The 23200-nt window shown below is 43.5% G+C and overlaps 1 protein-coding gene across 1 annotated transcript in view; it reads left to right on the top strand.

Moving 5' to 3' along the window:
* The window catches only part of TOP1 (DNA topoisomerase I), a 67269-nt gene that overhangs the window by 30795 nt on the left and 13274 nt on the right, over positions 1 to 23200 (top strand). The window contains exons 4-9 of the mRNA XM_083873095.1: positions 7968 to 8094; positions 8629 to 8687; positions 11403 to 11498; positions 15265 to 15340; positions 16298 to 16395; positions 20812 to 20927. Of these exons, the coding sequence (XP_083729221.1) occupies positions 7968 to 8094; positions 8629 to 8687; positions 11403 to 11498; positions 15265 to 15340; positions 16298 to 16395; positions 20812 to 20927 (572 nt within the window). The remainder of the gene's footprint in view (positions 1 to 7967; positions 8095 to 8628; positions 8688 to 11402; positions 11499 to 15264; positions 15341 to 16297; positions 16396 to 20811; positions 20928 to 23200) is intronic.

The following is a 23200-nucleotide window of genomic DNA, read 5'->3' as shown; positions in this document are numbered from 1 at the left end:
TCTAGGCACTGTGCCTAATGCTCCCAGTTGTTTTCATGTCTCTGATAAATGCTGTGTGTCCTGTGAGCAGAGTATCTGCTGCATGCTGGGGTCCCAAAACAAAGTCCCCCCTCTGTGGGTGGCATCACTAAGGACTTGCATGTGCAGGGAGTTAGTTCAAGGCATTTTTGGGGAGAGATTACACAATAATGCTTTGCCCCTCGGGTTCTTTCACAAGGGAGGGCTTCACATTCCTAGACTGAGTGCACACTCTGCCTTTCAAAGCTGCCACCTTAAAAATGAATGTATTATAGTGAATCTGAGAGATTCAGAATCTGGAGATTTGGTCTTGAAAGTGGTTCTCTGGGAAGTTAACATACATGGACATGCCTGTAATCCTCTTGGGATCACTTATTTAGGAGTGCTCCAGAATGTTCACTATCCCATTCATGCTCTGTCATACCCAGGGTTGCTTGCTGTGTAAAAACAGCAGACTTGTAACAAAACTTCATAGAAATAATTGAAATTTAAACATTTATTCCCTAAAGGCTTTGATTCAGCTGTCACCCATGCAATTCCATAAATGCAGGTTGCTGTGAGATTCAGATTTTAGGTGCCCATTGTTTGAAGGAAAAAAGCCTGCTGATTTGTACTGAAGTTTCTCCTTTGACAATGAGAAACAAGTGAAAAATAGCCATGAATCAGGTAGAAATTAAAGAAAAAAATTCTCCAGGGAACAAGAACAGGGTGGGAGGGGTTTCAATGGTTTTTGAATGAAGAATTTTTAAAGCACTTGATAAAAGGCTGTATATTAATCCTTTGGATAAGTTTATCTTAGATTTATCAAATTGCATGAAAATCTTCACAAAATCCATTCTGTGTTTCAGAAAAGCTGCTGTGTTACTGCAAAAGCTGTGCTGTATCTTGGGTAGTTCTCAAAAGAGGTTGAATGGTGCTTTAGCAGAAATCGAAGCCATTGTTTTCTGGGAGACTTGGATCAGTACCTCTGTGACATTTTATCTGTGTGTGTGAAGAGCCCCTGATTGCATTCTGAGAAGCACAGTTAAGAGCAGTGTGTGGTTGTGTTTGAAGCAGATCGTTTTTGTGTCTGTCTGTAATAGTTTGACAGTTTCATTTCCTGTCCTGTACTTTAAAAAGGCTTTTAAAATAAAACCTGCATCAAGAAGACAGAACACCTCCAATGCAGGAGAATAAATGTTTCCTGTATCCAGACTTTGAAGGATCTAAACTGCCAAGATAAGTCTCCGAAATACCTAAAATAGGCAATTTTGATTTCATATGACAGAAGTGTGTGGAGTGGTATGTAGAACTTCTTAATTTTGGTTCTTGCTTTCCTCCTCTCCCACTCACAAGATGACACTTCGGTGTCTTAACCACTCATTTACAGCTGTAGTAAACTGGCAGAGAACATTTGTGTGCTTCAGACCTCCCTGTCACCCCTCAAGGAAAGAAAATGCAAACCCCACTTCAGAGCAGTCTGTATCAAGGAATAAATCCACATCACTATCCAACAAGGTGTGGTTTTTTGCTCATTTTCTCAGCCCTGTACTTCCTGGTCTCCAAACAAAAATCTAATACACATCCATTAAATATAAATGTCAGTGGTTATAAAAATAAAATGAAACAAACCCCATGTGGCAAAAGGTTTCTGATCTGTGGGAGTTGAGTGTTTCAGACAAATAGACCACATAAAATAATGGAATAACAGGTCCTTTGAAGCCAAGCCTTGTTAGGGAGCGGGTTGGAAGTGTTGGCAGTACCAGGTGTGTGTGTGCCAGGTGTCCTGGGCTCTCTGCAGGGAGAGTGGGCTGCCAGGAGCCTGAGGAGGGCAGGGCTGGCAGTGACAGGGGATGGGAGCAGAGGCTGCTCTGCAGCGCTGAGCTGAGCCATCAGCCTGACAGGCACCGCAGCCGCAGGAAGAAAATCTTCTGTCACATTGCATATTTCCTCCATTTACTAAATCTCTTGTGATCACAGCTTGGGATGAACCCAGCCGTGGAGCACAGAAGGGATTCACAGACCTCATCTTTGCTGGCGTAATTTTATGGTTTTGCTGGGAAAAACACAGATTCTGGGCATTTGCTAGCCATGGATGGAGATCAGTTTCAGTTCAGATTTCTTGCACACCTCCTCTGGTTTATTGTGTGATCCTGATCTGCATGGAATGGTGTGTGTTGGGGACAGGAGGAGGCAGGCATGCCCAATTAGGGGTATAGGCAATTAAAAAAAAAGACTTCACACCTGCTGTTCGCTAGCATGGATGGGTTTGTTTTTCTACCCCATTTTAGTGCACAGTTCACCTTGAGCAGTTTCCTAACGTGACACTGCTTTCCAGTAGTGAAAATTTTTGCTTTTTATTCAGTAGTCTTTTTAATTCTCACATATCCGTAGAAAGCATGTGCTAAGCATGATCCTCATTTCAATGTGTGAATATTGTTCTTACTCCTAAAATTTTTATCAGCTGTTGATTAGGCCAGCTTTTTATCTTGTTCCTCTTGCTGAAGGCTTGATCTGTTATCTGTGAAAAGACTCCTTTCACCACTGGGAAGAATGGTTTCAGGTTGTTTTATTGCAATTCCAGAAACCCAGCAAAACCTTTGGGACTCACGTGTTTATTCCCTGTCATTCCATATGATAACCCTCTAACAGCATAATATCCTGCAAGCCAGCTGAAAACCTGCCCTTCCCTGGGGTGCCGCTGCTTTGGAAGTGCTCCCTGCACAGGCAGCTCTCCCTTGGTGTGCATTAGCCTGGATGTGCTCACAGCTTTCCATTAATACTGTATTGCGTCAAAGGGGACACGGGCTGTGGCACCTGTGCCCTGTCCCCACCGTGTTTTGAGGCTGCACTGAAATCACAACTCCCTGTTATTTTACGCTTCGGTTGTGCTGCAGCAGCTCCCGAGTAGGCACGGCTCCGATGGCAACAGGCTCTGGCACTCGCTAGTAGCAGATTCCCTGCCACGAGCTAATTACAGCAGAGAGAGGAAATAAGAGACACTTTAGATAAAGCATCCTTCCCAGCTTGTGGTTTTGAAGCTGGAATGGAAAGGGCCTGGGAAGGGATTATTAACGTACATAAATGGCACCTGAAGAATGCAGTGTTAAATTACTGCGAAGCTGTTGCAGTTTGAAGGAGGAAGCTGTGATCTGCACATCTGCTGTTCTTTGGAAACACTTTCCACTTGTGACTTCCCCATGTGATCTGGGCCTGAGCAGCTGCTGCCAGGTGCCTGGGCTCCCTTCCTCTCCCTCTCCTCTCTCCTGCAGGCATCCTCATTGGGAAATATATCTGTGCTTACAAGGGAAATGGCTTCTTCTGATGCATTTTCTGCTTCATGTGCTTCAGCCTGAGCTCCCCACAGCTTTGGATGTCCTTGTTTAACTAAAACTGTAAATGGAAGGCAGTAAGCAAGCTGGCATAAAGGATGGAGTGCTTCAGATGTGTGTACTCACCTGGCCTTTGTCTGAACTAAGCCAGTAGTACAATGATACACCTGTAGATGATGTAATCCCTTGTTCTGCCTGTGTTAATGTGATCTCCCACTGCACTTGGTTGCCTTAAAAAAACACTTAACAGTGCAGGACCCTAAAAAAACACTTAACAGTGCAGGTTTGTCAGCATTAAACACCTTCTAGAGGCATACCTCTGAGTTCTGTTGCAGTGGTGCAACTGCAGTGGTCTGGGTGAGGAGGAATAGCTGACTTTGTCAGCAGGGCTGGGTATGAGCAGTTGTTATGATCCAGTTGTCCTGTTTTCAGACTAGCTTCGCCTGGAGCTTCCCTCTGTCTTACAGGGGTTTTGCTGTCCTACTTCCATGATTCCAAGCTGGCTTGTTGGCAGAGAGGTATGTGCAGGAAAGGTAACAAAGGATTCACAGAGCTCTGAACAATGATTCCAGATAAAATTAGCAGTGTGCATGTGATCTTGAGACCATTTTGCTCAGTTTCTTTAAAGAAAAGTGATTTTTTTTATTCCACTTTTGAATTGACCAGGAAGATAGACTTCTGATCTTTAAATTGTTCCCAGTCCTTCCTAATAATAGCTTTGGGATTGTCTGAAATAGCTTTCTGATAGAGGGCTGAAACTCCATCTTCAGGGTAAGGATGGCATCCTGTTGCCTTCTCTTTTCTTTTGAGATTAGTGTGGTGGTTAAATTGTGTTCCCTGTCGGCTCACATGTGTATCTGAGCCAAATGAAAGACCAAAGCAGCTCAGCTTGACTGCAGTTAATATGCGAGCAACTTGCTTTGCTTTGGGAGAAAAAAGAAGTTCCTCTGCTAAGGATTGTTGCTCGAGGTCTTTGTCATCTGCTCATTTCCAAGGGAGCTTTTCTGGGAGATGGAGATTTCCATCCCTCCAAGAGAAGAGGGGCACAAGCCTTCCTTGATGTACCTGTCAAAAGTGTTGTGCTGAGCTGTTGAGGAGCTGTGCTCCAGTGTCTGGAGACACACAGGGCTGGCAAGCAGGCTACTTACAAACAGGGGAAAGAAATTTATGCTCTCTTTAAATATTGGAGTGAAAAGTACACAGTATCAGATTTTTATCTAGGGAACTCCTTCCAGTCACCAGGAGCAGCAGCAAGCAGGACCTCGGGGCCAAGCCACCAGTGCTGATCTTTGGAAAATGAAGCTGCAGAGTGAAACTGGAGACAGAGTTTCCTTAGGTTATCTGAACCCACATTGCTGGGGTGAAAAATTTACTGCTCATTGCAGAGCAAAGGGGAAGGATAGTCTTATGATAAAAAAATGAAATCAACACCAACAACTAAGACTGAGTCAGGAAGCCAAACTTATTGATTCTGGCTCCAATGCTGAAAAATCTGAGGAACTACGCTGAAAAATTTAGATTAGATTACATGACAGCTTTTCAATGCTGGCCACTTACTCTCTGTCAAGAGGGATGTCATTTGAGCTTCTACTTAAACAAGCCTAAGGTTTTAGAGGTTTTAGCACTTTTTTTTTTTTTTATTCCTGCTGTGGTCTGTAGGCATTCAACACTCACAAACATTGTCTCTGCATCTCTACGCCAAGGGGATTTTGTTTCTGTTTCAATCTTAGCTTTTGCAGATACAGATTGTCATCCTTTAGTTTGCTTTTAATCATGCTTTGTGTACATCCCAGGGCTCTTCCAGTCATGTACTTTTGGCTCTTAGTGAGATTGAGTATCATGCTTTGGAAAACCAAAATGTTTCTCATTTTTGGGGGGGCAGGGGGTTATTGGTATTCTAAACTCCCGAGCAACAGCCACTGCCATGAACTTTACCTCAGAGCACTAACTCCAGTGGTTGCAGTGTGTATCACACTTCAACAATACAAATTAATGTCCGACTAAAACATATTATTTCAGGTAGGATTTAAATATCAAATAAGAACAAGAAAGAGACAGAAAATAAACACAAGTCTTGGAAAGAACAAGATGGATCTGAGTCTTGTGTGTGTTTGTTATGATTTTTTTGTATGTAAGAATTGTAGGATCACAGAATGGTTTGTGTTGAAAGGGATCTTAAGGCTCATCTCATTCCATGCCCTGCCATGGGCAGAGACACCTTCCACCAGACCAGGTTGTCCAAGGCCTGTCCAACCTGGCCTTCAATACAGGGATGGGGCATCCACAACTTGGATTGATAGAGGAAGGTTGAATATTGATTATTGATAGTGAATGTTGTTGTTAGGAGTATTGGTTTAAATATATGAAGGTTGAGATACCTTTTAAATTGTCAGTCTTAAGTCTTTGGCAAATGGGCTACCTGGCATACAGATGCCACTCAGTGCAAGATATCAAATCAGAATTTCTAGACCTTCCTGAGTTTAAAAACTATTAGTAATGGGTGGGGTTTTTTGCTTTCAGACAGTCAATGAATCTGATTGGAGCAAAGGAAAATTAAGTAGGTGTCTTGAGCTTGGATTACTGATGAGTAAATAGGATAGAGAACCTGGGATGAGAGATCTGAGCAGCAGCAGCAGGAGGCATGTTGTGGATTTCCAGGATCCAGTGTCAGGATGTTCCGTGTCTGTACTCTCATGTCCTGAGCACACTGTACATAACATGATCTGCAGGGTAAGAATAGTCTGCAGTTGTTGAGTCTGCTCACAGGCAACATGTGGTGCTGTGTGTCTAACTACAAGCATTCCTAGAGTGCCTGTTGTCTTTTGATGTTCAGATGGGCCTTCACTGCTTTGTGTGAAGGGGCTGCTAGAGAGTTAAAATGAAACTGGTTTCTCTTGCTGCTGGTCTTATTGTCACACAGTATGTGAATATACTGATTTCCTTTGGAGATGGATTTTCATGCTTTAGCTGCTTGAGCTTGGATGGCTGGTGTGTGTTTATTCAATTTATTCAATGTATATTTATTGGAGTGTTATTATTCAAGCTACTCTGGGTTTGAATTATTTAGGCCTTTGGCAGGTTCACATGCATCTGTCCACTCTGCAGTTGTAAGCTGGGTGTGGGTTGGTGTGTTTGTGACTGAGATTGCCTTACTCCTAATCACACACAGACTGTGGGAACTGGTTAATGTGCTGCTTGCTCTCTGTAGCCATCAACCTTTTTGCAGTCTGTTTCTGTGATAGATAGAAGTCTCAAGGAATCTGTAGTTTTTAAAAATCATGCTCTTGCCCAGCATTCCCAGCTTGTTTTTCAGGGCTGTGTTCACCCAGATTGCTTTGGGCTTGCACCTGAGTGTTGAAATAACTGAAATAAGGAAAGCGCCTTTTTCTAGTAAGGCTTTGTAGTGCATTTTGTAATCCTAAGGAGAAGCACAGTGTGTTCCAGAGAACAGCAGTGATGGGAATCAAGTGCTGAGAAGGGAGAGTGTGAACAGCCAGCATGAGGAAAGCAGCTTGGTTGGTGCCTATCCATGCTGATTTACACCATGCCTTTGACTTGCTAAAGCCCTGGGTGACCTCAGGGAGTCTACACAACCTTATAAGTGTGTACTGAAGGCCTGTAGAATTGCAGGCTTGTTGCTTGGCTTCCACACCACTGCTGCTAATCCTTGTGGCCAGTTCTTGATGTTTCTATTCTGAGTCTCCTGAGAGTATTGCCTCACTTTTGGCTTCAAGGTTTGTCATTCCATGAAAAACCTCATTTTCATTTGAAAACAGCCATGTGTCTTTCTAGTTGATAAGAAAAACTTGAAAATGTGATACAAATTTTTCCTAATGTCTCAGAAATCAGAAGTGGATAGAAAAAGAGTAATAAAGGTTGATTTTCTTCTCCTTGTATGCATTTTTTCCTGTGTGCTGACTAAAGATTCTAGGTATTTAAACTCTCAATACTGCTATTCATAACACCAGAGCAGTTACAGACCAGACTCTCACTTGGAAACACCTTTGTTGGGTTCTTGCCTCACAGAATGGGGCTGTTTCAGCAGAGCTGGGCCGGCTGTGGTGGCATCAACAGCTCCAGCTGAGGACTGCAGCATTATTCCTGCCTTTTCTGTTTGACTTTGCATAAACACAAGGACATCACATATCCTGTTTGCTCTAGTTTTCCCATCTGTTTGGGAATAATAGAGATCAGCGGTTTTCTCTTTAAGTTCCAGAGATGAGAGCTGCTACAATGACAAACTGTTGTCTGAGCAAAAGCTGACACGGGCATTGACGGGGCTGGCGGCTCTGTTCCAGTGACCTTTTATGTGGACTAGGAAAAGCAGAGACAGTGGGAATTCATCCTAAAGTGTTGAGCTTTAAGTGTAGCAACTGAGGATTTCCTCAGCAATCCAAGGCTGATGGGTTTCCTGAAGTGGAGGCTTGCCAACTGAGATTTTGTGGTATCCCTCCTGTTCTTCCTCCCAAGGAGAATGGGTCAGGCCTGACAGGAGACTGTGGTGGATCTTCCTGTTAAGGTGATCCCTTATTTTTTAGGGTTTGTAATCATCAAAGCCTGTGACTCTTTACCACTGGAAATTGTATTAGTCAAATCTCCTTGTGTTCTCCTCTGCAAACACACTCTCTTGTCTTGCAGTGAGCACAAAGATTCCTCGGAAAAGAAACACAAAGACAAGGAGAAAACCAAACACAAAGATGGCAGCTCAGAGAAACACAAAGACAAACACAAAGATAAAGACAAGGAGAAGAGAAAGGAAGAGAAGGTGGGTGTCTCCTGTGGGAGAGACAAGAGGATGGGTCTGGCTTATGATGCTGACTAGTACAAACTCAGTGGGTTAGATGTAGCTTGTACTTCTAGTTTTTATCAACCTGGAGAGAATTATCCCAATGCTAACCCAGACACTTTGTGGAGTACTAGATATGAACTCATAAGGGCTTTATCTGCAGGTTTGTGAATAGAAACAGTTCCACTATGGAGCTGTGTCCACTGGCTCCACATTTTCTCCCATTACATTTCACTTTGACAAGCTTGGCTTCAGAGACAAGGGGGAAAAATCAGTCATGTCACATTCAGTCCATGCAACAACAAGCTATATACTTAATTCCAATTTGCTGAGGAAATTCGAGGGCTGAAAAATACTGAATTGACTAAAACTTGCAGAAAACGTTGCCTTTCAGTCATGTAGGTCACTAAGGACTACAGGGGACGGAAATAGTCACAGTTCCTTCTGCAAGTTAAATACTCTGTGTTATATGTTGGAAAATGCTAATCAGCTCCTACTTTTTATGTTTTTCAGATGAAGTCATCTTCTGGTGATATAAAAATAAAGAAGGAAAAGGAAAATGGCTTCTCCAGGTAAGAAATCAGGTCCATGATGTGGAAAAAGCTGCAGTTTGACCTTTACTAGGTGTTCAGTGTTTGAGTCCTCTCACTTGGTCTTGAGAAAAAATTGGAGCACTCCTAAGCTCTTCAGAAGATACTGAATTCTTCTCAGTTGTGAGAATGGGTAGATCTGCTTACCCAGTAACTGCAGATGGGACCTGTGGAATACCTGGTGTCCGCCTGCACATGCTGGGTTTGTCTGAGTTTTCAGGAGCTGGATGCTGCTGAGGACAGATTGAGCTATAGGAGCACTGGTAGCTGGATTTGAAAGAACCTCTGTTGTAAAATAGAAGCCTGCAGATGGTTTGATGGAGACAGGACCCAGCAAAGCCAGTCTAGATTGCGTCTGTGTGTCTCTCCTGTATTGTGACTGCAGCCTGAAGCCTTTGCAGAGGAGTGACGTGTAAAATCAGAAGTACCTTCAGGAAATACACAGATGTCCTACTCTAGTACTAAATTCCTGCTTTTAATAGCACCTCCTGGACTTGAGTGTTGTACCAGTCATTGCTAAGTAGTCTTATTAAAAACCTGAAGTGAGCAATTGATAGAAGAGTACTTTTTTCTTAATAGTCAACCAAGATCTCTTGTGACTTGTTTACAATCCAGCCATTGGTTATTTTAGGGTGCTAAATCCAGTCCACTGACTTACTGAAGGTGTGTGGTGTGATGGATGAATGCATCCATATCTCTTAGTCAAGAACAGCACTTAGTTCATGAATTCTTCAGTTTATGAGTCCACTTAAAAATCAAAACAAACAAAATCTTTCCAGTCTCACCATGTTCTGTGGATACAGAGAGGCTGAGAGAAGGCACCTGCCTGGCCCATGCCTTTTAGGTATTCTTTATTTGTTTTGAATGTGCCCTTTTGACGCGAGTTCTTCCATCTGTTTCGTTTCCCTGCTCTTATTTAAGAATGCAGAGGAAGGAGTCGGGCTTGGCGCAGGGCAGAGGCGCCACCTCCAGGCCCTGTGGGGAATGCTCTGGGAGTGGAAGCAGTGACACTCGGGTGTTCCATGGTGGAGCAGGCAGTCCATAACTCTCTCTCTAGCCTCTGCTCTCCAGCAGAATTGCATGATGTGCTAATCTCATCAGGGATGTTTGATGTTCTCATATCAAGATAGCTGAATCCTCCTTAGGTCCACATTTTTTCATGTTTGAGAAAACCTTGGAGGAGCCATTGCTTTTGTGCCTTCTGCAGGGCCAAGTGCTGGCTAAGAGTAAAGCAATTATCTTTTTTTTTTTTCCCTGCTGAAATATTCTTTTCCACATTCTGCAGAGAAAAATGTCCTCACTCAGATGGTTTTTATTTTCTTCCTTAAGACTTGGTATGATGAGCAGCGTTACAGTCTTGGAAACAATGCAAGTCAAGGTTCAGCTTGGTTGTGCAGCTCCTTTCTTTTCACAGACTCACGCTTTATTTCTTCCATTACAAAACATTGTGCAATATTTCAGTGTTAAAATAGATAAAATTCCTAGTGACTTTACACACAGTAGTTCTGCATTTCTGCCTGAAAGGGAGAATATATTAAGTGGGACAATTACCTTTTTTTTCCATAGATGTTTTGCAACTGTCTCTGTGCTGCAGATTTGTGTCTTAGTCAATTCCAGGCGATGCAACAGAAATGGCTTCGTAGAGCAGCTTGTTTTTTATCTCCCCTGAGCTGCATCTTCCAGCACTGCAGTGGCTTTAGAGCTGTGAAGGAGCAAACTGCTTGTTCTGCTTCATGGACACACTGCCAGCTAGCATGAGACTCCCTAATGTCTCCTGCTGACTGTGTTCTACAAAGCTGAATGCTGCTTATTTTAACTCCTACTTCATCTGATTGCAAAATCCCCACGTTGGCTTGGAAACTGAGTCAATTTGATATAGAAATTGTTGGTGGGACATGAATAAGGAAGCCCAAGATGGTACTAAGTACTTCAAAATGTAATTTTGGACTCTTTGAGACATCATTTTCTTTATGAACATCAGTGAAATGCTTCTGTGAAATCTAGAAATAATGAGTTTGTCTAACAGAATAGTCGCTCTTGCACTCATACTCTATTTTTTCCTTATTGCTAATGTCTTGGGATGTTATGGCTGAAAATATTGAGGCTAACTTTGTGGTCTGTTGAAAGGGACAGGATTGTTTGCTTCCTGCAATTTGGACAGTGAAAAGAGACTGATCTGTTTAACTTTGCCAAATCTTTGTTTCCTTTTCTGGTTTTCACATGCCTCAATATTTAGTTGGCAAAATATTCCGGGGAATAGCTTTCAAATCTTTGTTTAGTTGATAATCTTTTTCTCTCTTAGCAGGCTCAACAAGGATATTGAGTTGAAACTAAATAACATCCTGCATTTGACTCCACACAGACATTTCAGTTTTTAAGTGTATTTGAAAATGTTGGAAGCTGCAGTTGTTTTTACTCAAAACCTCAGAGAAACAAAATGAACTTTGAGCTGTTGAAATTGAGCTTGATGTTGCTTGAGAAATGGCAAATGAGTAGACATCGAATGACTCTCCTTACACTGTCTGTGGGTATTCAGAAAATTACACATCTCAAGTCTTTGGGGTCTTCTGATGGCAGCACGTTCTGTGGAAGACATGCCCTTTTGCAGATGATTATTTTTTAGAACTTAGCTCTTGCTGCTTTCCGAGAAGCTGCTTCTTTGAAAGTAGAACTGTGTTTCTTTGCTTCTTTTTGCAGTCCACCACGTATTAAAGATGAACCAGATGATGATGGGTTTTATGCATCTCCTAAAGAGGACTCCAAACCCCTGAAGAGACCTCGAGAGGATGATGAGTAAGTAGTGTGGGTGCTGGTGACTTGGATGTTTGCCTTTTGTTTTAAAAGGAGAACATTGAGGGAGCAGGTGGAATTTCAAGTGATCAGCACAGGCTTCTTGAGATGGGTTCTGGAGGTCTGAGACCAGACTCCTTATTCTCTTACAAGTTCTCTGAACAGGGCAGGGTGAGTGTTTGTGCTGTGCGAGGCAAAATGCCATTACCTGCCTCTGCAGATGGTGCTGTGAAATGTTGCAGAACTAGTAAATAGAAAAACCCCAGAAGGCAGGTAAAGGCTGATGAAGACTGTAAAGCAGAAGTGTGGGCATGTGAGGTATTAACGTAGCTAAGTGACTGCAGTGGTTTCTGTTGGGCAGGGAAATGACTGCACAAGAGATAGAAAATGCACTGTCAGCCTGTTTGGAGGCGGGGGGGGAGTTGCCTGCACTGCCCGGCGTGGTTTGCCTGGAGTCTCAGTTTGTCATAAGTTATGCTGAGGGTTGTTGTCTCGAAGAGAAACACCCATGATGCTTGCCTGATGCAGGAACCCACTGAAATACAAGCTCAGGTCCATCTCGCTGTGATCTGCCACTGTGCCCATCCAGCTCTTGAGGTAGTTTGTCCTTACTAGCAGTCAGGAGTTAAAGGGTTGGAAGGGTTTCACTGTGGTGGCACTCCATCCTTGTGTCTCAGTTTCTAGGAGACATGGGTGGGACATCTTTCTTTGGTGTAATCACTTGGTGCCTTCTGCTAGGGTTGTATGACGTCCCCTCTCTTGTCTGCAGTGGAAAGATTAAGGATTGGGGTGTTTCTGTACGTTAGGGAGTGTTCTGTCTGTGTAGAGCACAAGAATAGTGACAGTAAGGTTGAGTGTCTATGGATGAGCATCAAGGGGGAGGCTGGTAAGGCAGATATCCTGCTGGGAGTCTGTTCCAGACCACCCAACCAGGATGAAGAGGTGGATGAAATATGCTGTGAGTGGCTGGCTGACGTTTCACCACTGCCAGCCCTTGTTCTTGTGGGAGACTTTAATGTGCCAGATACCTACTGGAAACTCAACTCAGCAGAGAGGAGGCAGGCTGGGAGGTTCCTGCAGTGTGTGGAGTTTCTGTCTCAGCTGGTAAGGACTGCTGTGGCCTTCCAGGGATAGTACCCTGCTGGACCTGCTGTTTACAAACAGAAGGGCAGGTGGGAGATGTAGTGCTTTGAGGCCATTGTGGGCATAACAATCAGGAAATTATGGAGTTTCCAATACTTGGTGAAGGAGGGGTGTCAACAAGTCCTCTACCCTGGACTTCCAAAAGGCAGACTTTGGCCTTCCAGGACACTGATTCAGAGTGTCCTTTGGGAAACAGCCCTTAAAAAAAAACAAAGGAAGGCTGAACATATTTTAAGAAAGAAATCTTGAAGGCACAGGAGCAGCCTGTCACCATGTGCCAGAAGATGAACCAGTGGGAAAGAAGACCAGCCTGGCTGAGCAGGGAATTTTGACAGGAACTCAAAGAAAAAGAGTGTAGGCCACTCCAAACTGCTTAAGGATCTCTTAGGTCATGTAGAAAGAAAATTAGAGCAGCAAAAGCTCAGTTAGAACTTAATCTGGCCACTTCTGTAAAGGATAATTAGTTTTCGTAAATAAGTTAATAATAAAAGGAGGGCCAAGGAAAACCTTAATTCTCGATTGGATACTGGAGGGAATATGTTGTCAAAGACAAGGAGAAGACTGAGGTATTTAATGCCTTTTTTGTATCAGTCTTCAACAGTAGGACTGGTTATCCTGAGGGCAGCTGGATCTCTGAGCTGGTAGAGAGAGAAGGAGAGCAGAATGGATCCCCTGCAATCCAGGAGGAGATAGTGACCTGCTGAGCCCCTTAGATGTTCACAGGTTTATGGGACTGGATGGGATCCATCCAGGTGTGCTGAGGGAATCTGGTGGAAGAGCTCTGTAGGTTGGTCTCCGTCATTTATCCAGTTCTGGCTCACCAGGAGGTCCCAGATGACTTGAGGTGCCAGTGTGACACCCATCCCCAGGAAGGGCTGGAAGGAGTATCCAGGGAACTCCAGGCCTGTCAGCCTGGCCTCAGTGCCCTACAGGGTTATGGAGCAGATCACCCTGAGTGCGATCACACGGCACTCACAGGACAGCCAGGGGATCAGACCCAGCCAGTTTAGGAAAGGCAGGTCCTGCCTGACCAACCTGAATCCCTTTTATGACCAGGTGACCTGCCTGGTGGATGTGGGACAGGCTGTGGATGTTGTCTGCCTGGAATTCTGCAAAGCCTTTTGACACTGTGTCCCACAGCATTCTCATGTCTCCTCCTTTTCAGCCATGACCCCACAGCTTGGGCAAGTGCACTCTCGGCTGGGTTAAGAACTGGCTGGACAATCCAAGTTTAGAGAGTTGTAAAAGATGGTGTTGTACCATCACTAGTGGTGTTCCCCAGGAACAGTCTTGTTTAATATCTTTACTGATGATCTAGATGGCGGGATCAAGTCTACCATTAATAAATGTGTGGATAACACCAAGTTGGGTAGGAGTGTTGATCTTCTGGAGGGTGGGAGAGTCCTGCAGAAGGATCTGGACAGGCTGGATCAATGGGCTGAGACCACCAGCATGATGTTCAAAAAGCCCAAGTGCTAGTTCTGACACTTTAGCCATGACCCCTTGAAGTGCTCCAGGCTGGGAGCAGAGTTGCTGGAAAAGGCCCAACAGAAAAAGCCCTGGGAATGGTGGTCAGCAGCAGCTGAACACGAGCCCAGGTGGCCAGGAAGGCCAAAGGCACCTGACCATATGAGAAATAGTGTGGCCAGCAGGACCAGGGAGGTGATTCTGCCCCTTTACTGGACACTGGTGAAGGGCACCTCAAGTTCTGGGCCCCTCAGTTCAGGAAGGGCATCAACTGGGGAGCAAGTCCAAAAGAAGGCAGTGGAGCTTTTGAAGTGTCTGGAGCAGCTGGAGGGGCTCAGCCTGGAGAAGAGAAAGCTCAGGGGTGACCATATCACTCTCCAGAACTCCCCAGCAGGAGGGTGCAGCCAGGTGGGGGTCAGACTCTGCTCCCAGGGAACAAGGGATAGGACGAGAGGACATGGTCTTAAGCTATTCCAGGGGAGGTTTGAGTTGGACATTGGGAGGAATTTCTTCACAGAAAGGATGATCAGACAGTGAAATGGGCTGCCCAGGGGGGTGGTGGAGTCACTGTCCCTGAAGGTGTTTAAGGGAAGACTGGAAGTGGCACTCGGTGTCCTGGTCTGGTTGACAAGGTGGTGTTGAGTCATAGGTTGGACTGGATGATCTCAGAGGTATTTTCCAACCTCATTGGAAATGAAGTTCTGTTTATGTAATTTGCCAGCACTCAATTTCACTATTGTTTGAACTGGTGGGGGGTGCAAAAAGTGAGCCTTGTGGGTGGGATCCCAGACTGATGACTGGAAAAAGAGAGTTGGGATAGAACATGCCAATAAGGTTTTACCCATTTATTCCATCCATAGAATTATTGCCTGGCTACTAATGCTTTTGAATCGATTCCTCATTGAGGAAGATGTTTGCTTCAGCAGTGAAACTTGTGGAGAGGTATTGATAATAACATCTTGTAGGTTTTTTGCAGACTGTTGTGCTGGATTGGGATTATTGAGTCTTCTGAGAGAGCAGGGTATAAATTATATGTTTTAGAAACTAAAAATGCCAGCTGTGCTGCAAGCTTGTGCACACAAACTTTGTACATCTATGACTTCTCTTTATTGATACTGGAAAATGGATGGATTTCATCAGCAAGTCTTTTTGTTCTTAGTGCTGACTACAAACCCAAGAAAATCAAAACAGAAGACATCAAGAAAGTAAAGAAAAGGAAACAAGAGGAAGAAGAGGTAATGTGACAGACAAGTTTATTTCTATGATCAAGAAAAGCCAGGCTATTTAGTGTGGGATTATGCAGAGCAGGGGGAAATCTGATTTTGTCTGGAACACAGCTGTGTGTGGCAGATCCCCACTCATGGTGCAGATATGAAAGTACTTGAACTATAATGTATAAAAGGTCAGGGAAGCTTTCTTTCCTACCCTGAAAACAATGGGTGGAGAAGATGCCTCCAGGACATGAACTTCCAGGCTGTTCCAGGCAGTTCACAGTCCTGTTGAGGAGCTGGCAGGGGGCAGGGGAGCCTTGTTCACGACATGTGGTAATTGCACAGATGATGTGGCAGGGTTCAGAGGCAGGGGAGATGAAAAAGAGATTAGATGCTAGAAGGAAGCTTAAAGCATTTAGATGGAGCCTAGGTGGAAATTTCTTTGGAGAAGGACTTGGAAATGGTTAGCCATAATTTGAGACTGACAAACTACACATCTAGCAAAAACACCCTTGTGAGACACGTGTTGCAGCACCTCCAGGCAATAGGGTTGATTCTTCCCTTCAGAGTAAGTGTCTCTACACTGAGCATACACCAGGATAGTCCCAGAAGCCACCTGACTGTGGTGGTTGTGCTCTGTAGCATTTGGCAGACCAGACACACCAGTGCAGGCCAGAGAAGAGGTTCTGTAACACACCAGTTCTGTTCCCATGGCCCAGACTTGCCCCTTACTAGGTGATAACTGGCTTTGTGCATTTAGCATGTCCCTAGTGTAAAGTAAAAGAATTTGGCTGAAAACCTGAGTAGGACCATCAGCTGACTTTGACTTAATGGGATGATCTAAGAGCACATTCATATGGTGAAGCCACAGGAACTCAGCTCTTATATACCCCAAGAGAGAGTCTTTTAGTTTTAACACATCTTTTCAGGGGAGGGGGAAATACAGTAGCTTGTTCTAACAGATGCTTACTCATTTTGCAGGACCTCAAAGCAAAGAAAGTCAAGAGCAAAGATAAGAAAGTCCCTGAAGTGGACAAAAAAAAGAAGCCGAAAAAAGAAGAGGAGCAAAAATGGAAATGGTAACTATATATAGTCAGTGCTGTAGGCTCCCATCTGCACCTGGACTTGCCTGTACCTCCCATGCTGGCTGAATAAGCACATCTGGCTTTCTCTTCTGTTGATTCATGAGGATTTGTTCTGAATAATTGGCTTACTTTCTGGTAAGCTCTAAATAAATATCTCATTCACTATGTTCATCCTCTGAAGTAGAAGTGATATCCCTAAAACAGGAAATAAGTGTTTTGTGGAGTTGTCTGGTTTTGGTTGTTTGGTTTTTTTTCCTTTCCCTATCTGTGTCATGTAGAGGCTGTCTGTAGTGATCAGATACCAATATTCTTGTGCCCTGAAGCTGCTCTGTGCTGACACTCCTCAGAGCAGTACGAAAGCTTGTAGGCTTGGGAGTCTCAGCAGGGATCTATTAATAGGTGCAGGTGATTAAGGAATATATTAACATGTGCAGATGTGTTAAGCAGTATTCTAGTAGAACTTCTCTGTTCCATAGAGGTACAGCATGAGTGGGTGTCTGCCTTTTCATTCTAGCTGGGTGTCAGCTGTGCCTCTCCAAACTGCTCCTGCCTCTGGCACAGAAATTAAATTTGATCAAGTGACCAGTTAGCTCAACCTGTTTGACAAATGATTTCTGAAAATTAGTTTTAAATGAAAAACACTTTCTGTCTTGCCCAGGATCCTTAAGTAACATCACTGAAGGTGTACTTTCACCCACTCTTAAATTTTTTTAGAACCTTTTTTAAATAAGTCTGACCTTTGTGGTTCATTTGGAAAACAGACCTGTGATGCATCAGTAGTGCTCTGTGTAAGAAACCTGCTGGATTTTTTTTTAACTCTCCATAGTAATTTAAGCTGTTATTTCTAGATTTGAGGGAGCTACCATTTGTGTGTTTTGAAGTTTTGGCCTTAGTACTTCCCTCATTTTAGTGCACATATACTTCTCAAAAGCATGTGGGTTTTCTGCCCACCTGTAATGTATTTTTATGACCTTTCAGGGATGGTTCCTTGATCTTTTCTCAGATCATTTGGCTGCTTTTAATAGATCTGTAGAGCTAGGGAAAGTCTTTGCAATTTTCTTCAATCCTTTCAGGTTCAGTCCTTTACTCCTTTATTGACACTATTATTGATTCATCTTTAAAAAGAAAAAAAATCTTCTGTAATGTTTATAGTCTTTGTATATTTCTCTTTGACTGTCACAACTTCCTCAGAACATCAGCGCTTGCAAATCTTTTTCATACTGGAATAATCCCTTAGAAACTCCCTGGGTTCCCAGCCCCTTCCCAAAACTTCCCTTTTTTTCCTGGGCAATCCACTTTTTTCTCAAATCCTTTGACAGTGTATTTTTAATGTACTGTAACATTACCAAACTACAGGGACATGAAGCATTAGGAAGCTACAGAAAGTCTTTTTAAGCCTTAATGATCTGTTGTCTTTTTGGCTTTGTCTCAGCTCCCCTTACTGGTTCTGTCTAACTTAATACTCTTCTACCCCATCTCCCTTTTATTGTGGGCTGTATCCTTGAACAGCAGACCTTTACTGGAAAGCTCTGCTGTTCTCCCCTCACCTGCCTGGGCAGCACAGGCCCCTGTAGCTGTGTTAAGCTCTGCAGTTTGTGCTTACTGCTGAGGAAAAGTGCCTTGGAAAGCATGTTTTGCAGAATTTGGCTCGAGGTAGCTGCATCCTTCTGCTGATGTTCCTGCCATCCATCTGCAGCTTCGTATAGCATGTCTTTGCTGGACAAGGTTTCATCTGCACTTCACTTGTTTCTCTTAAGGGCATTTTATGTTCCATCTGAGTCAATTTTCTGAGCGTCTGATACCCTTTTTTTGGCTGCTTCCTCAAGTGCTGGCTGCCTTGAGCACTTCCCTCCTCACTCGTGTGAATGCTTGATGCAGACATCCCTGAGGCACTGGCCTCATTCATCACCGTGTGCAGCTCTTGCAGAGGTCATTTTCACGCCCCGTCGGCGTGTGAAGAATGTGATCCAGAAGTGCACCTTAGGAGCACTTCTCCCACCTTGTGTTACAGCAAGTTCATTTCTTTGAAATAGCATATCCCTGAGGCATATTCTGGGTTTTTTTCCCCCTAAAAATGTTCTCTCTTTTCTTTTCACTTAGAAGGTCTTCCCTAACTTTTCCTTCCTGAGCCACCCTGGCATGTTGAGATAAGTTTGATGTAGGATTTAATTCAGAAGCCTATATGACTGATGAGTTGTTGCTGGAATCAGTGAGGCAGCTTTCCTAATAGGCAGCATTCTCCCACAAAATCATGTGTAGAACGTCGTTTTAGAACCAGAAGCTGCCAAGGGCAGTGGTGCTGCCCTTGTGAAAGTGTAATGCTTTTCCTGTTGGGAACTAAATGAGGATGAAAAATGAGCTACACTCAGGATATTCACTTTTTTTTACCTTTTGTCTTAATGCTTATGTGTGATGTTTAGGAAGGTGAAGGTGGGATTGGAGGTGGTTTGTGGTCTTTTTGTGGCACAGTTTCTGGTAGTTTTGAGCTTAGAAACTACCCCATGAATCCCATGTTCCCTTGTAGCCTTCCCAGAAGGCACAATGTCCTTCTGCTGTCTGTTTAAACTGCTTCCTTTCCAGTACTGCTTTTACATGTCTCCTTTGTAAAAGAGCAGGAAGGGATAGAGGTACTGAATTTCTTACCAAGTAAATACCAGAGGAATAAATTTAAAAAAACGAGAATGGCAAACCTGTCTCCTGAAAAGCAGTAACTACTGTGAATGATGCCCCTATTTTGTTCTTACTGGAATAAAATCGCTCAGTGTCAGAGAGAAGAAGCTTATTCTGGCTGAAAGTGGTTTAGATTTATTTTGCTGAAAGGAGCTTCTGGATGGAAGAACCTAGGCCTGTGTTTGACAAAATATTTATATTTCTAGCTTCTGATTAATTAAAAGAAAAACAACAACAACAAAACACAACAATCATTAGGAATGTAAATATTTGGAATCTGTGTCAATATTGGTTTCTTATATCAACATGGTTTACTCTAGCCTTCTTCCCAGCCAGGGACTGAAGTCTGACATGCATTTCTATAGTGATAGCTGGCTTTGCTCTTAAAGCTGTTGCTTCTCATCAGAAGTCAGGTCCAGTGGTGTGGTCAAAGATAATGCCTTTCAAACTTCAGCCACCTGCTGCGTTGCTGCTCTTCCTAAATTGTTGATGTACAGACACAAGTGAAGCATTTTGAGTGTCTTCTAGCAGGAACTCTTGTCTCTGTACAATGTTTATCTTCCATGCCATAACTTTTATCTCAGTAGAGATGAAGCAATCTGTGGGTGCATCACAACTGCTGAGATGCAGGCAGTACATGCATTTCCTCAGCTGCTGTGGCACCTGGAATGGGAATGTTGCTCCTTAGGGCTGACACCAGACAGAAGCTTAAACTCTTTTTTTTTTTTTTTTTTTATTGTCATGGCTGCTCAACAAAGTTGTCTGGGCAATTCAGAGACTGAGTGCTGTGACAGGTTAATGGTCTTCCAGCTGATTGATCGCTGAGGTGAAATAGCCTTTCCCAGCAGGGAATCCTGTGCCAGCAGCATGTAGCAGTAATGTGGTGGTAATCATGAAAGGAGCTTGGAGGGGAGGAGGGTGCAATCAGTGGCCTGAGCACTGGGAACTGGGGGGAGGATCCTGGCCTGGCAGGACCCTTTTCTCTGCAGATGAATTGCTGACCCTGTTCCCTTGGAATGTGGGATTGGTGGCGCCTGCCTTTCTGTGTTGTGATACCAAATGCATCACTTGCAAAGCATTTTTATAGAGCATTTTTTATAGAGCGTCTTTAAGGCAAACATGCAGTTTTCTGGGCTGTTCTGTTTTTCTTCAAGTATGCTTTTCTTACCCAGAGAATTGGAATGAATTTAAAACGACAGAGCAGGTTTTAGACTTTCTAGTCCAAGCAGGTTTGTTCTCATTTAGGTCGTAAATGAACATCTGTTTCTTTATCTCTGCCCTTAATGGCATATTGTCCACATCTGAAAGCAGCTGCATAATATGCCACAATTGTTTGACTTTGCTGAGCAGGCATCCTGGACCTGATGTTAGATCACAGCTGAAACTAATTTGGCATGATCCTAGCAGGTTTACAGGGGCCAAGCCTTATTTTCTTAAGATCTAAGCAATTTCAGCTGTGTGATTTTGTGAAAAGAGGAGCAAATGAGAGGTGAGGGATAGGATAGTATCAGATAATCTGCAGCCCAAGGTGTTCTGCTTATGGATATGACTGTGCTTTTGGAAAAAGAAAAAGGAGGAAAAAAGGAATTAAATGGTGATAGTACATTGAGTATTTGTTGTTGGTCTGTACCTGACAAAGCAGTGATTTCTTGCTGGTTTAGCATACTCTCATACATACAGGGTAATAAAATGAAGATTGGGAGCTTAAAAATTGTATTGGTTCATATTTCTTTTTTGAAGGTGGGAAGAAGAGCGCTACCCTGAAGGCATTAAATGGAAGTTCCTAGAGCACAAAGGTCCTGTATTTGCTCCACCATATGAACCTCTGCCTGAAAATGTCAAGTTTTATTATGATGGTGAGTTAATCTGTGTTTCTACTTGCAAGGAAGAGAAATAAACATCTCAGGGTATTGCAATGTTCTTCTGGGGACTGGAGAGCTGAGGAGGTGGTTGTGTTTTAGTGGTTCACTTAAATCAGCAGCAAAGTGAGGTCTGTGGAAGAAAAGGAATTTACCTGAGCCTGCTGAATTCTGCTCACTGAAGTGACACAGGGATGAACCTGCTCTCCGTCCCTTATGGTGGTGAATCTCTCAGGTTCCTTAGCAGAATGAGGGTGACTGATGCCTCAGAGTAGCAGTGACCAGTGGAGAATGTAATTGTAGCTGCCTCGTCACTGGTCCTCTCTAGGCTTGCTCTTGTTTTCCCGAACATTATGAATTGCAACTTCCATCATCTGTGGTGAAATTCATCACCATTTGGTGGCATGAGCAGAAGAAAAGAGAAGTGAATTTGGGTCCAGATGATTAGGATCTTGTAGGAATGAAAGGGATGGCCCTGGTCTCGAGGACACAGCCCTCTCATGTAAGTCATGGTCCCATTCCCTCATCACTGCATTGTAGAGCTGTTTGATGTAGGATTCAAGTATCCTGGGCTGCCTGGATGGTAGAGGCTCACATGGAAGGGATTATATGATGTGATGCCTGTTGGAGCCTGGACTTGATGACCTGTGTGTTTCCTTTTAGTCCTGTGATCATGTTAAATGAAGGATCAAATTAACCCAGGATTGAATTAAGTGGGAGGTATTTGATTGGATGAAAATGTAGTTTTTGGTGATGGGGACATCTGCACATGGAACTCTTCCAGGAGCAACGTGCTGTTTTCATGTGATGTGACACAGTGTTTTTAAATACTGAGGAATAGGTGACATTACATTTTCAGCAGCAAAGTAGTGAAATAAATATGCTGTAGCCTATTAAAGGCCATCTCCAAGCAAGTAGCACAGTGATCAAAGATGTCTGCATCCTTCTTTCTTAGGGTTTGATAAGAACTTGATACAAAGTTGGAAATTGTTTTCCTGTATTGAAAAATGCATGATCTCTCCTGTTGTCTATAGAAGGGGAGGGGCAGAGTTGCACTGTGCTGTCCCTTGGTGCAGACAGCAATAAGCTTCTCGTCCTTCCAGCCATCTGTTTCACAGAGCCTCTGCAGGGATTTTTGCAGCCTCTACCTCTGTCATCACAGAAATTCATCAATAAGCTCAAGAGTCATGGACTGGGCAGGGAGGGGGTCTGGCAAATAAAGACATCCCCTAAGTCTTCCTTGAGAAACTAGGCAAAAAATCAGATGTCTGATTTACACCGCAGCTGCTGAGAGCCTCTGTCTGTGCTCACAAGGCATTGTCTCATTTCAAGATTATCCCAGGGTGATTTGTAGAGCCCAGTAATGAGGCTGTGGCTGGCCAGCAGCCGGCTCACACCGGAGGAATCTGTCCCTGGCCTAGGGATTCACTGCCTGCTTTCATCTCACGTAACAACCGCTGGGGTCTTGGGAGTGCCTTCAATACCAACTCAGGGAAGGAGCTTGAAATGCCAAAGCCATCCTTTCTCAGTGCCTGTGGGTTAACCAGTCACTGCTCATAGTCCAGAGGTGGCTCAAACTTGCACATTTTTCTGTAGATGGGGCAAGGTAAGAGTGTAGGTGGTGGCAGTTGCAATTGTGGCCATGGGGTTTCTTCTGCTTTTTATGTCCCCTGGTTGCTCTCTGGTTTTCAGTTTTGAAATCAGGTAACTAATATTCGTGCCTTGAATAAATCCTTTCTTTACCAGCTTTGTCACTGAGAGCCTTTTCAAACCTTGGCGGAAAAAAAGGACATTGTGCCCAGTGAAATATAGTCTAAAGTGATTAGATAAAGGTGACTGAGCCTTCAGCTAACTGGGAAAAACATCAGACATTTTAGCCCCATAACGTGTTACTAACTCCACAGCCTCTGTCAAGCTAAAATTGCAGCCTGGAAAAACAGTTTCCCTTGCTGTCTCTCCCTTCCCCCATTTCCTGTTATAAGCAAACAAATGCTGTATTTTAGGTTACAGCTTAAAAATTGGCAGAGTTATTGTTGGTTTAATTTAATTGTGGAATATTCTCAGATCATTGGGAGGACCTTTTGCTAAGTCCTGTTTTACGAGGGTTTATAGATCTTAAGGCTTTTTAGCTGACTCCCATGATTTAATTTTAGAGATGATGCAACTTTTGAAAATATGTAGTAAATCCAAAGCGTGGTATTTTCTTTTTTCCAAGAGCACAGATTGAGCAGTTTCTCGTGTTCACTTTTGTGCGGTGAAATGGTTGTTAA

Source organism: Zosterops lateralis, assembly GCF_965231275.1.
Source record: "Zosterops lateralis genome assembly, chromosome: 16".
Taxonomy (NCBI): Eukaryota; Metazoa; Chordata; class Aves; order Passeriformes; family Zosteropidae; genus Zosterops; species Zosterops lateralis.
This window is presented reverse-complemented; position numbering and strand designations above follow the sequence as displayed.